General features: G+C 35.0%; 1 protein-coding gene across 1 annotated transcript; it reads right to left on the reverse strand.

Moving 5' to 3' along the window:
* Positions 1–4,366: 4,366 nt before the first annotated feature.
* LOC117914472 (protein FANTASTIC FOUR 3-like) lies at positions 4,367–5,761 on the reverse strand. The gene is made up of 2 exons (XM_034829818.1): positions 5,126–5,761; positions 4,367–4,435 (listed from the first exon to the last, which is right to left on the reverse strand). The coding sequence occupies exons 1-2, from the start codon at positions 5,759–5,761 to the stop codon at positions 4,367–4,369; spliced, it is 705 nt and encodes a 234-aa protein (XP_034685709.1).
* Between the last annotated feature and the right edge of the window lie 7,975 nt (positions 5,762–13,736).

Genomic DNA, 13,736 nt, shown 5'->3' on the forward strand with positions numbered 1-13,736 from the left:
CAATTCCATTCATTTTCGCTACTTCCTTCCTATTTATTTACATATTTCACTTTCACAATATTTTTTAAATTTTAAAATTTTTAAAAAATCATTTATAATGCTTTTAAAAAAACACGATTTTCTTAAAAAAAAAAATTCTAAAAAAAAAAGCTTTTTACTAAAAGTCCTTTAAAAAAGAAAACTTTTAATTGGTCGGTCCAATTTCATTTGAATATGTATAAAACAAAAATTTTCAAAAGGGATGAACAGTATGATCTAATAAAGAACAAGACTTATCTGTTTAATAGTGTGGAAATTCCATAAAATATTGTATGGTTTATATAGAATTAGTTTGGATGGATAAGAAGGGAAGAGTCAATGGTTTTGGGTGCTTTTGGGGTCGTATTATTGGTGTCCAAGGTTTGGGGCGGACAAGAATGGTGGGTCTACGAGTAGATAATGGGTTGCTTTCTGTGAGAATGGTGCACCCTTTTGGTGGTGATGCCATTGGTAGACCCACTAACCACAACCTCTTCCTTTTTTCCCCACCACCACCCCCACCCCTAATTTTTTAATTCCAAGAGCTTTATGCAGTGATCACTCCCCTTCAACTTCAACCCAATTGCATTATTGCTTGACTATACCATCCCCAGCATATGGGAGCCATTTACTCCCTCAAACTGATCACCCTTTCCATTTTTTTCATTTCCTAGAACATCCATTCCACAGCATATATTCTCAAATATTCAACCCTTTTTATTTGCTTTTTTCATTTTTTGTTTTTGTTTTTTTCCTTCTCATCTATATATTTTTTGTTGCAGTTTCTATTTTGGATTAGTTGCTTATGCATGAAGAGAGGGGGGAAAGATGTTTTGTGAATAAGCACTTGTATAATGGCTTTTCCTTTATGGCAAGAAGATAGTGGAGCCTTGGATTAGAGCCTTTAGCATAAATGAAGTAAACCTAATACCACGTACTGAATATTGTGCAATTCCTTTGTGAAAAAGAGACCATAGAACCAATGAGAGTCCACTCTTTTGCAAATATACTCACCATCCATGAACCCTACTTGCATGATTTTAACAGATGGTGCAGCACCACTCATCCTTTATGCCATCCCACTTAACAAAAAGAAGAAATGAGTGAGTAATCTCATGAAACATGATGGAGTTTTCAGAATATTTTATACTATTTCTGTATAAAATTATCCACATTACGTATGTATAGTCAATTTTTCCAACTCTTAGTTCATTTTTGACACTTGGCAGCCATGAAAATATCTTGAGAAAGCAACAGACATGTCAAAAAAGGGGGTTTTGTATGCTTTTTTCTAAAGGCATGTATTATTCATGTCTGACCCTCTTGGTTGTTGTTCAGTTTGTGTTTATATAACTTTCAAAAACAGGTTAGTCATATTAATTTCTCTTCGTATCATCATATTCAAAATTTTCAAAACTAGAACAAAATGAAATTTCTACTCTAGAGGTGTCACCTCTATAAATGGAGTTGTGATCACTTATCAGCTAGAGTGTATATAAGGCCTTTCCCCCAAAAACTTGTCTGATAGTCTTGCATTTTCAGTTGTTTCAATGTCATTTCTAGCTTTAATTAAAGACATGGCCGGGCTGAACAACCAAAAACATTGGAAGTGCAGCAAAATTTAGAAGAAACCCATGATGGAGTTGTTGAAATTTGAAGGGTAATGGGAATTAAATGAGAAGGAAGAGAAACAAACTGATAGGAAGGAGGAGGAATGAAGAATTAAAAAACCACCTCTTGGAGACACAATGATGAATGTGCATGCATGTTGACAAAGCCCAGAACCCATCATCTTATCTGGCTTTTCCTAATGAATGGATGCCCAAACCCCACGATCAGAAGCTGCCCTCCACCCCCTTCTTACTGCATGTGATCCCCTTCTCCAACCCTTAAAATATATACCAAAAACACCCCTTCAATTTTCACATCACATTCAATTCCCTCATTATATTTCAGGTGTGATTGTTATATATTTGAGGGTCTGAATGGTGATGTTGTATCTGAAGAAACCCTATTTAGAAAAGCCACGTGACAAGAGATTATGAAATTTAAAAGAATTTGAAGTGGGGGTGGGATCTATGAGCAAAAATCAAAGGAAAAAAAAAAACTAGTCTTGAATTTCACCAATACAATCTAAAAATGGGCGTTTACCTTTTTGGGATTTTTGGCATGTACTTGTTAAGGATGGTGACCTAGCCGACTAAGTCCAACCAATCAAACAGAAGAAATTAACCATGTTCTAGTGTGATACCATGCCCATCCACCGTAAGTAAATAAATAAATAAAAAAAGAAGAAGAAGAAGCGAAAAAAAAAACTAAATGTATCACTCTCTTTAATGCCTATCAAACCCTTTTTTTCTTTTGATTTCAATCTTAAATATTACCCTTACTCAGTGCAATTGCCATTAAAAAAGAGTTGAGTTGACTTGGGTGAAGAATCTATGAAGAATTTTAGCTTTAACTTCCACCTGCAGGACAAGAAAGACTCTTGGAGGGGTTGTCAATAAAGACCCTCCCACAATCAAGTTAGTTAGTATGGTTTTGGAGAATGCACAAGATTTTGCTTTTCAGAATATTCTTGTGTGTTCTCTACAAGGACAGTTCCAACATTATATTAGAGTATTTTCTTGGATAAGAAGAATTCGATTGACAGTAATTTTAAAAACTGTTTAATATTCAAAAAAATTTATTTATCAGGTTGTTTTCAAATGTTGAAAAACTAGAAAAGTTTCCTCAAATTGTTGTCAAAATAAGCTCAAAGTCTTTGTTTTGTAGGTGGAAGTCAAATTCTATATCAATCGAACTTAGAACAATGGTGGTGCAGTCAGAAAGAATCTTTAGACTTGGAACAATGGCCTCAAATAACCTTCAATCCCTCGAGTTGTATCTATTTGATGAAAAAGAAATAGAATTCGGTGGAAAAAGAAGGAAAAAAAAAAGAAAAGAAAAAGGGGACATGGAGGTGATAGAAGGGAAGCAGATCTGGTTGAAACGTCTTTTAGATTAGATGGTGGTGTGAAGAAAAGTAGTTAACATTTAATAAGATGATGGTACACACCCAACTACTCCCCAAACTATAGAGATGATACATTCCATCACGATGTGATTTTATGGGAATATGACATATATATTCCACTATTACGCCTCCCAGAAAATTTTTTTGAACTTTGATATAAGAAAGTCTCTAAGAAAATTATTAGTTTGCTCTCCACTTAAAATCGCCCCTGGTTAGGTATCAAGGCAAAGTAGGTTCAAGACATATCCAACTGATGCTAAAATTCAATGGACTTTGCTTTTTCCACAACGACATAAAAATAAAAGGGGGTTCTCAGTTTTGATGCATACAAATCATGGTATGAAAATAGTCATCCCCATGGATAAAACATGGGGTGTAAGTGTGTAACAGCAGTAGATGATAGATGGTAGAGAGGGGAAATTGAAAGAGAAAGGAGGAGGCAGATGGGCACATGTGGGGTCTTATGCAGTGGGGAAAGGCCCCAGATAACAACCATATCACATGTGGTTTAGTATGGCTTCGTACAACCCAACCTGCACTTACAAATTATATTCCCCCTTGTGCTTTGTTGTTCGGAGTTGATTTCGAGAATCTCCTATGGATGCTGCTAACATTATTTGGATTGAACTGGCAGACCACTAGACCCCATCCCCTGTACGGTACTTGTACAATTCACCTTTCACATGTACCCCTCCCCACTTGTTGCCCGAATTCCCTCGTGGATGCTGCCACTCCATGGGCTAATGCCATGGTTAAGCTCTCAGGTAGGAATTATTTGTATCCCCCAAGCCACATAAATTGATTTCCTTGAGGTGTGTATATATGTAGATTTGAAGGTCAATCTCAACGTGAAAATAGCGGGTTGGTTGAAGAAAATGTGGGTTGTTTCCAGCCAGCCATACATCCATCAAAACACCCACCAATGGGAGTAGGAGTCATCGATTTTTTTGGCTACAGAAAGTGGAGCTGCTTCTGCCATCTTTCTCTTGTTCTACTTTCAACTTTCAACTTTTGCTAGTAAAATTGTGGACCTTTAGTCTCAAGATTCTACCTTCTAGACTTCTAAGCACTTCTGTCATGATCCCAGTTGTACGTGAAATGTCATCTGTTACGGCGATGATTGAAGAAAAAAAGAAGTCGGAATCTGAGTTTTTCTCCCCAAGCATCTTTGATCCATCAAGTAGATGGTTTGGGTAAAAAATTTGTTTGTTTCTCTGGTGGAGGAGCTGGCTAGGTAGCCAGCCCTTTTTAAGTTATGCCATGCCCATATTGGAAGGTCACTTTTAGAACTGTCATTGCCATACTGAATAGATTTTGGGATGGGAATACAACTCATGACATGCTGTCTAATTCATTGCAGAATCCAATGGGCAGAAGTTGAAGTTGGGGCATGAAGTATATCTTCCATTCCAGATAAACATATAGTTTCAATATCCATATTATTATTATTGGAAAAATGTGTCTCTGTCAACATGGATTAATGGAAATGTAAGAGGTTTGCAGAAAGAGAGAGAATATTCAAATAACTATAATAACTACCTACCACAAGCATATTTTATGAAACAGGGGAATCCAAAATTGAAAAAGAAAAAAAGAAAAAAGTGGGGGACAAAAAGGAGAAGGGACAAAGAAAAGTTTGTAGGAATTGGATTTAGAGAGATCCAAAGGCAAGCTTTAGGAAGAAGTCACCCAAAAAGGCTCCCAATTTAACAATCCTTTTCTCCCATGCCCACCACCCTCTTTGCATCTGCTGGGCCTTTGATACTTTTCCATTCCCATTTCAACCCCAACTTCCATGTTTTTACCTTCCATCTCCTCACTCCAGTTAAATTCACCATCTTCCTCATCTTGCTCGTCCCCGTCCTCGTCCTCCTCCTCGTCGTCCTCCTCTTCCTCTTCTTCTTCTTCTTCTTCTTCTTCTTCTTCTTCTTCTTCAATGTCTTCTTCTTCTTTTTCTTCCTCATTTTCAATCTCTTCTCTTTCATTGGCGTCACTGCTGCCTTCACTTTCCTGGGCGGCTACTTGCCAGTCAAGATTACTAGTTGGATCCTTCAACAAGCATAGCCTTAGCCGGCCCTCGCTTCGTTCTACCTGGAAAAGCGTGTGTGCTGGAGATGCCTTGACAGCTTTCATTACTAATCGTCCGTCTTCACGGTGGGGCCTAATTTGAAGAGAATTTGATCCACTTATCGTTGTCAAGGGGGGCGGAAAATTTTGAGAATTTGCTTTCGTAGCTCTCAAAAGTTGACGCGATTGTAATAGCTCCCTTGATGGGCAGTCTCCAGGCTCAGAAGCCGATGCAGGGACGGCAAACATGGTGTTTTCAACAACATGTGTGCCCGTCTCGCTCCCCAAATCTTCAGTGCACATTTCCAAGCTCTTGTCACTGAGGGTGGATGCAGACCTCTTCACTAGAGGGTGAACATATGAGCACTGTTTCTCCATTGGTTCTTTCTGACCCTGGGAGCCATTGGAGAGAACATGGATGAAGCTCCAACCACCCAAGTCAGGGCTTGGGGAGTTGTGGGTGTCAAGAGGAGAATTAGTCTTGCCGCCACCTTCCCCATAATGGCATTTCTCTTCAGTTTGTTTGGTGTTGGAATCTAACAAGCCTACGGACTGAGAGAAGTGTGGTTTTGGGGAAGCCAATTTGAGCCTCAGTGTCCTCTGCTCCACCTGCTGGGTCTCCAAGCATGACTGCAGCCCTTGGTACACAACAGTGGACATGATGATGGCTGCAGGTGGAAGAGAAAACAACTGCAGAAGCTCCCACCAAGGAATAAACAGAAGCAGGGGAGAAACAGAGGAGCTTGGGCCTTTGGATAACAGTGGAAAAAACACCCCTTGGTTTGTGAGGGAGAGAGAGTTTGAGAGAGAGAAGTGAATATGAGGCATGAGGGAGGAGGGGGGGGTGGGACTGAATTTGTAGTCCCCAAAAGTATAGTGTGAAGAGGAGCGAGAAAGGGCTTTTTACACCACTGGAATTGTACAATTCCTAGTCTGCCACACATGGAAGAGAATAAAGAATATATAAAATAAAAAAAAATAAAAAAGAAAGGGAAATAAAGCAATATTCAATACTTTTATTTTGGAAATTTTCTAATCCAATTTGAATTTCAGCAATCCCCCCACAATATCTCGTGTGGGCAGAAGATGGATTTACTGAGGATGTCCTTGTGTGCTTGTGTAGTAGAAGAGAGACAAGGAATATAACATTTCTCCAAAAATACCAGCTTTCCCATGCCCTTCCAAAGGAATGCCAACAAAAAGGCCAGAAAATGAAGGATTCTCCCAAATATTTCTTGACAGTGATTGCTTTTTCTCCCTTTTTTTTAAAAAAGAAAGAAAGAAAAAAGAAAAGGAGATTAATCCTGCTTTCAAGTTTCAAATATAATTCATATGTCCCTGGAGTCAAACCCCTAATTTGATTGAATCCAATGGGAATCAATAGACTAAACATCAGCCCACATCCTTTGAAATTTCCAGGAACTGAAATCTAATTAAATACACACATTATTCTTGCCATTCAAATACAAGAATTGTCGAAACTAGCCATGTTGATCTTCTTTTTCATGGTTAAGAAATGGCACTGTTGTTCTGAACTGCAGAAACAGTATGGCCAAATTTCAACCCAATTGTTTCACGATGGTAGACCCCAAGCTACAGAAAAAAAATGTGATTTCCATAATACAGTGGGCTGTGGCCAATATTTCAATGGTGGTCGTGAATTTCATTGATTTTTTTCCTCTAGCTGACCAAAAATCTTCAAGTTTTTCTCTTTACGAAGGCCATGTGGGAGGACCCAGTCACATGACTCACAACCCATCTCCCTTTTCTTATGGACATGCCGTACACACATCTTGTGCACATACTTCTCAGAGAAATTCACTTAGATTTTGGTTTGGTTTATGTTAACATCAATCTGTCCATCGGTGTATACTCCTTGTACGGATTCCTCAAGCCTTTATCATACTAATACGTTAAATCCCTCTGATAATGAAGGTAGTGATACTCCACCAAGACACCCTTTTTGTCACCACTGCCACTATCTCCCTCTCACTCTCAAATTGAGAACCAACCCCCACTTACACCCCTGAGCCATGTGGGCAGCCAACAAATGACATACCCCAAATGTTTAAAGTGTATGCCAAGTTTCATTACCCAACAAAAGTTTGTTGTCAAGGATTTGAGACTGATTTTTTGTTGTGGTTTCCAAGTATGGAAGTATAGAGTCCATAACATTACAGAAAGAAAAAGGAAGACTTCCATTAATGGAAATGCATCACAATTTAAACGTGTAGTATGTAAAAGCTTCACATGCAGGAAGATCGACTTTTTTTCTACTTGTATGCTTGTGTTTTTCTTTTTTTCTTTTTTGTGACATGGTATTTTTTGGGTAGAATCAATTCACATATACACAGATTAGAAACTCATATACTTTTTCTTTTTCATATTGTTAAACCAGATACTCTGTCTTAATCTGTGATTCTTCTTTGGTTCATTTATTTGATATGTAACACCATCTATCATAGAGCGGTCTTTGGTAAAGTAGGCTGCGCAGATGCATGCCCCTGTTCTATTTCATTCCATGTGAAAGCAATGTTCTATAAATCATAAAATCAGTCACCATCTGATTGAACTGCACTATCACGAAAATATAGAAAAATAATAACAGTAAGTGTTTTTCAAAGAAAAGGAGAAAGATGATAGAAGTTGAAGGAAGATTAACCACCAATTCAGGAGAATTCATGGGGTGGTCAAAAGAATTGGCAATAAAATTAATGGGCGATGGATGGCTCAGGAATTAAGGCGATATTCTATGTACGAGGACCTTGCAAAAGAAGGAAATATGCCCCAGAAATAGACGTGGGGTTAGGCGCAAGGGACGCTCAATCAACTTGAATTAATAGACCAACCCCTAGTACTTAGACCTTGAAGGCCAGACAGGATATGTGGTCCTGATTTCTAAAGTACCCTCCACTAAACCACATCACCAAAGAAAGGAACTTAATAACCTTTGGATAGCTCTAAACAAACATGCTTTTCAAGCCCTCCAACTAGAAAAGTTTCTTAGTTAGTGAGGCTACCTATAATATGTGTGCCCACTTGGAGAAAGAGAGCATCAAATTTTGCATCAGAATCCATCTCTGTTTCTTTGAGTTTGTTTTGAGCCCACCTAATCAAATATGCATCAGAATCCATCTTTCTTTGTTTGATTGTGTTCAAGTAATGGAGAATCTTTAACTCAGAAAACGTCATCTCACCTTGGCTTTGAGTGAAGCCTAAAGATCTATACTATATATATATATATGTCCTTTGATTTTTTGCTTTAGTTCAGATTTTTTTAAAATTTTGTTGAGAAAGATGAGAATCCAGTTCATGGCTTACACCAGCATCTAAACAAAGCACACTCTCCCCTCCCTCCCCACCTTTTTGACCATGTTAGTGCCAACTTTCTTGTCCATTTCTTTATTTTCCAACTCCAAGAAGAAACAAAAATGTCACGTAAACCATGCAAACATATGTCATGCAACTAATGGCTATTTCACACCGAAATTACAATACCACCATAATTAAATTCCTGCATTGAGCCCATGACAGTACTTTAAATGGTGGGCGGCATGTAAACGTCACATTCCAAGGTTAGCTTTATAGACAGTGTATAGACATTCGGCCTAGTCTCAACTTGCAGGCATGATTAACACTAACAGTACTACTATTAATTACCCTTATCTCTATTTATTTGATGTTTTTATTATATAGATGATCTATTCTTTCATGCTCTTGATGACCGTCTCAAGTCTAGAGTTTCTGTATTTGGTATGCAAGTAGAGGATATTTTTTTTTTGTTGAGTTAAAATATTACTAACACGATCTTTTTATAATTTGTAGCAGTCATTGATTATGTAATTTCCATGAAAAGAGGGCAGCTGCCCATCTGGTAGAATGATCTGTTTCAAGGTTGTATCACTGAAGTCTCCCAAATTAAGGAGCCAGCGAGAGCGCCGCCTTCGGCAGTCCGTTAAATACTTTAAATGACGTGACCATTTGTAGAGGTCTATAACTTCATCTAGAAGTACTCCACTTTGCCGAATTTCTTTCGTCGGTTATAGATCGAGATCATCAATCTTACAACCAGATTTCAAATTTGTCATCACGAGCAGGAGAAGAGGATTCCGTTCCTGCCAGTGGTGGATAGAGAAGCATATGTACATGTCATGTCTACTAGCTTAACAACTCGGAGTGTTACCAAGAAATTTAAGTAGCTTATACAAGGAAGAACTTCAAATCAAGATTTTAGATATAATACAATCAAACTCTTGCATTATAATTGGTAAAATTCTGTATTGTGTTTCACCAAGAGAGGCTCCTAAAAGGCCAGAGACACATCTTTTGCCCTGATAAAGACATTTTTCCTCAATAAAGAGACATGATGTAGGCCACTAAAGGGCCCTCTAGCACCCACAATCTGGGCATTTCTTTAGGAAAGGAAATGGTATAGAAGGGTATGTCGCGATCTTAAGCTCTAGAAACTATTGATTGCATTAGATTATTCGTAAAAATTAGGCCATTTTTGGTCCCGGAACAACGCTTCTGACTCTAGCCTAGAGTGGTTTACACATAGATCACATGCTGTTTGGTGTAGAAACTTTAATGGTTGTTCTTGAAAAGAATATTGTGTCACAAAGAGAAAAAGCCAGTTGATTGTTCCCTGGTATTCTATTCTATATTCCTAAGGGACCAAAAAAAGAAGGAAAAAAACAGTTGACATATGCAGACCACATTGAAAAGTACAGTTCATCACCTCTCACTTTCTATTAAACAAAAGGAAAAAAAGAAAGGAGCAAAGCAGCAGAGAGGAAGAATCCCGGGCTACAAACAAGGTCCATGGGCCATGCTAGGATATATATATATATATATATACACATATATATCTCTTCAACAAAATAATAAGAACTAAAATTAATCCCTTTCCGGCAGCCAGAGTCAAATTCATCAGGCTTTTGTTAGATATGCTGTATTGAACATACCAACAATGATGCCTTCTAGCTATCCAACCTATAAGATTTGTGGTTATCTCTTTTCAACCACCACATTGCTGTCTGCTTTTGAATTCCACAAACATTTTTATTCTTTATTTGAGTTTTATGCCTCGTTCAAAGAGAAGAATACATGCAGCAACAAAATTTCAAACATTTGGCACACACAGGGATATGGTGGCTGATCACTTCCAACAACAGAGGAGCAGAATCCATGCTGTAGAAATTACGAGGAAAGGGTAATTTACACAACCAACCAAACCTAACGTTCCTGTTGCATAGAATATAAAAAAGTTTTGACTGGTTTCCAAACTGATCCGCCACCTATATAGATAAGGAAGAGCTTTAAGACTTAGGTGTCAAGATATGCCTAATGTTGCCAGTACCTTGTTCTTGACAGAGAGATGATATATTCAAGTCAAGCAAAGTAGGAATACTCCTCCTCTCAGTACCTTCCAAAAAGGGACTTTGGATAAGAGCTTCTCACACATTGCATTGAAGCATACAAGTAAATTATGATATAATTCGATCAGGGAAAAGTTTCTAAAGTTATATAGGTATAAACTTTTAACTTTGTAGACCCGTTTTAAAGTGGGTTCACGGGATCCAAAATAGACAATATGTATACCGTTGGAAGCGGGTTGCCACATAAATTGATAATTCTCACAACTTTATATACCAAGAGGAAGAGTGTTTTTTTGGGGAAAAATGAACCCCAACCCCAGCAGAGTATGTGAAAGCCATAGCACAGCTTACGTACTATGCTATCAATTTTTCATTTTTAAAAGAGAGATTGAAAGGCCTGTTTGAGATAACTTTCAGCTATGGCTTTTAGCAATGGAGAAGTCCAAGTGGAAACAGACGTAACAAAATCAAAACCTAAATGTATCTGAGAGTCATGTTGAAGCTCTTAGAAAGTTGCATTTGGGAAAATTTTAGGGTATCAAATCCTATCCGTTAACCATGCAGTCCCGGAAAGATAACTCGAGAAAAAATGGGAGTGCATGCCCTCGGACCTCCACGTAAGCATTGGGCCAAAATCTCAAATGCGACGGCTGCCCAGATCTTTCAACGGCCCAGGCCCAGCCTTGAGAGGCTTTCTTTACCATCCAGCCCTTTTTACATGCCTGGGATAAGACTAACATATATAATTTATTTTTTTTAAGACAAAAACCAACTCTAATATTAGACATTAAAAAAAAGGGAGAATTACCTTAGGAAAAAAAAATTACTAAAAATGGTGGGTAGATTTGATAATACTTATGAAACCCTGAATTTCTCAAGTCCATTTACCAATTGAGAAGTACATCTTTTTTCTTGACAATTATAAAGTATGAGTACAATACAAATGCAATATAGTTACAATGGAAAAATATCAATATTACGATACATTACAATATACCAAAATGACAGAATATTGAATTCGTTTTTTTTACTGAACTAGCATTTCTAGGCTATCATATTGTATTCCTATCATAAAACATCCTTGCAAGCCAAAATTATAAAAAGATAACAAAAATACACTGTTGTAATTTCAATACATGAAGTTGTTGATGGTAATCCAATGATGTATAAAAAAAATCTATAAAATTAATTTTTTATATAAAAATATAAATGTACAATAAAAATACACTACAATTACAATATAAATACAATAACATTACAATACATTACAACAAAGTAAAATTTTGAAAATTTCAAAATTTTTATGAAACTGGGCAATTGTGTGTTTTTTTTATATAAAAATATAAAATGTACAATAAAAATACACTACAATTACAATATAAATACAACAAATATTGTTCTTTATTATATAAAATATGTTTCAGTTAATTATAATTTTCAGATGTTCATAAATATCCAAACAAAGTGGTTCCAAACAACCATGAAACAATTGAGAAATTTTTTTTTTCTGTCATGTCAAACAAGTCTCAACAACAAAATTAAAGTGCAAACCTTTTCAATGGAAATAAAAAATAATCATATCAAACAACTCACCCGGAAAATAAATTAAAAATAAAAACACATCTTCAATATGACCAAAATAATATAAAAAATTCAAAAAGAAAATTTAAATAACATTTTACACAAAAAATTTAATTTATTTCTCAAAACCTCCTTCAATATTTCAAATCTAATATTTTAGATATACACGGTTAAAATTATTAACATTTCGTTCCTTCAATCCAAATTTTAAATTATTTATTTATTTGCATAAACTAGCATATTTTTGTTTTTTTTTTGGCATTTTAAAAAAAAAAATCTTACCTTTAATGGATTTCTTGCTAGATTCACACAAAAATACAAGCTTTGTGGAGACAGTTTTAGATTATAACATAAAGTGTTGGAGTTTTTTCCTCGTTCCCTTTTTTCTTCTTCATTGCCAACAAGCTATTGTTGGGTTAAAGAATATATTTTATTATTTTTTTTTATGTTGTTTTTCACTTATTAAGGTAGTATTGGTATTTAAACAAAATAAGGCATTTGAAAAAATTATCATAATTTCACTCTATCCTTAAAAAAGAATTGTTAAATATACCCACCCTTCCTGGTAATATGTTTCCGTAGCCTACAAGGGTAATTCTCCCTTAAAAAAAATATTAGATTGATAGTGGTTTCAGATTCCTTTTAAAAGTGTCCATTTAAAAAACAACTCTAAAAAAAAAAAATTTTTTAAAATCGTTCTTTAAGAAAAACCAAACATTTGGTACAATTTTAAAAAACATTAAAAAAAAAATCACGTTTTATAGAGGAACATTAATAAATAGGTGATTATAAAAATTTTAAAAATATTTTCATGGTTAAATTTTAAAAATTATCTTGTGTGATTTGTTATGACTTAAAAATATATGTGTACGTTTAAAAAAAACATCTACATCTAATAGTCCGTTTGATATTATTTAAAAAAAAATAGATATTTGATAAAATTTAAAAAATATTTTTAAAAAATAAAAAATTATATATAGTACTTTTAAATAAATGCTTAACAGATGATTCTTCCAAAAACACGATAAAATATTTAAAAAACATTATTTAGATGTTGATTTGGTATATAATTGATAAATTTATTTATCTAAAAAAATGATGGTTTATATTGATGAATATATTTAGAGGGAAGCCCATTTACGATTCATTGATATTTTAGTAGTTTTATAATTTTATTTTAAGGTTTGTACTATTTTTTTAGAAATTATTTAGCATGTAAATTGTATATTTTTTTAGTAAAAGTGTGTTCACACTATTTTTATATATTTTTAGTAAAAATGTTCTTTCTATAAAGGAGTCTAATTTTGAATGATATAAAAAGTAAAAACAATGATTAGATGTATAGTAAAAGTAAATATATTTCAAATTATTTTTAAATAAATAAAGATAATAATAATTTAAAAGTTTTGGAATTTTTAAAAAAATATATTTTTATATTAATGAATTAAATCTCACTTTTTCCAATATTTTTTAAAACAGTGAACTTTATGGATAAAATGGATTATAAGTTCTAACTAAGACAATGAATTTTTTTTAAGTTTCAAGTATAAATTTGAATTTGGTTTACTATTTGAAAATTGTTCTAAAAAATAGATTTTGATTAATGCGTGATGTGGTAGATGACGTGGCGTGAACATTGCAAAATTTTATATCTGACTTGGCAAAACTTTGCCCTC

The sequence above is a fragment of the Vitis riparia genome, chromosome 5 (assembly GCF_004353265.1).
Source record: "Vitis riparia cultivar Riparia Gloire de Montpellier isolate 1030 chromosome 5, EGFV_Vit.rip_1.0, whole genome shotgun sequence".
NCBI lineage: Eukaryota > Viridiplantae > Streptophyta > Magnoliopsida > Vitales > Vitaceae > Vitis > Vitis riparia.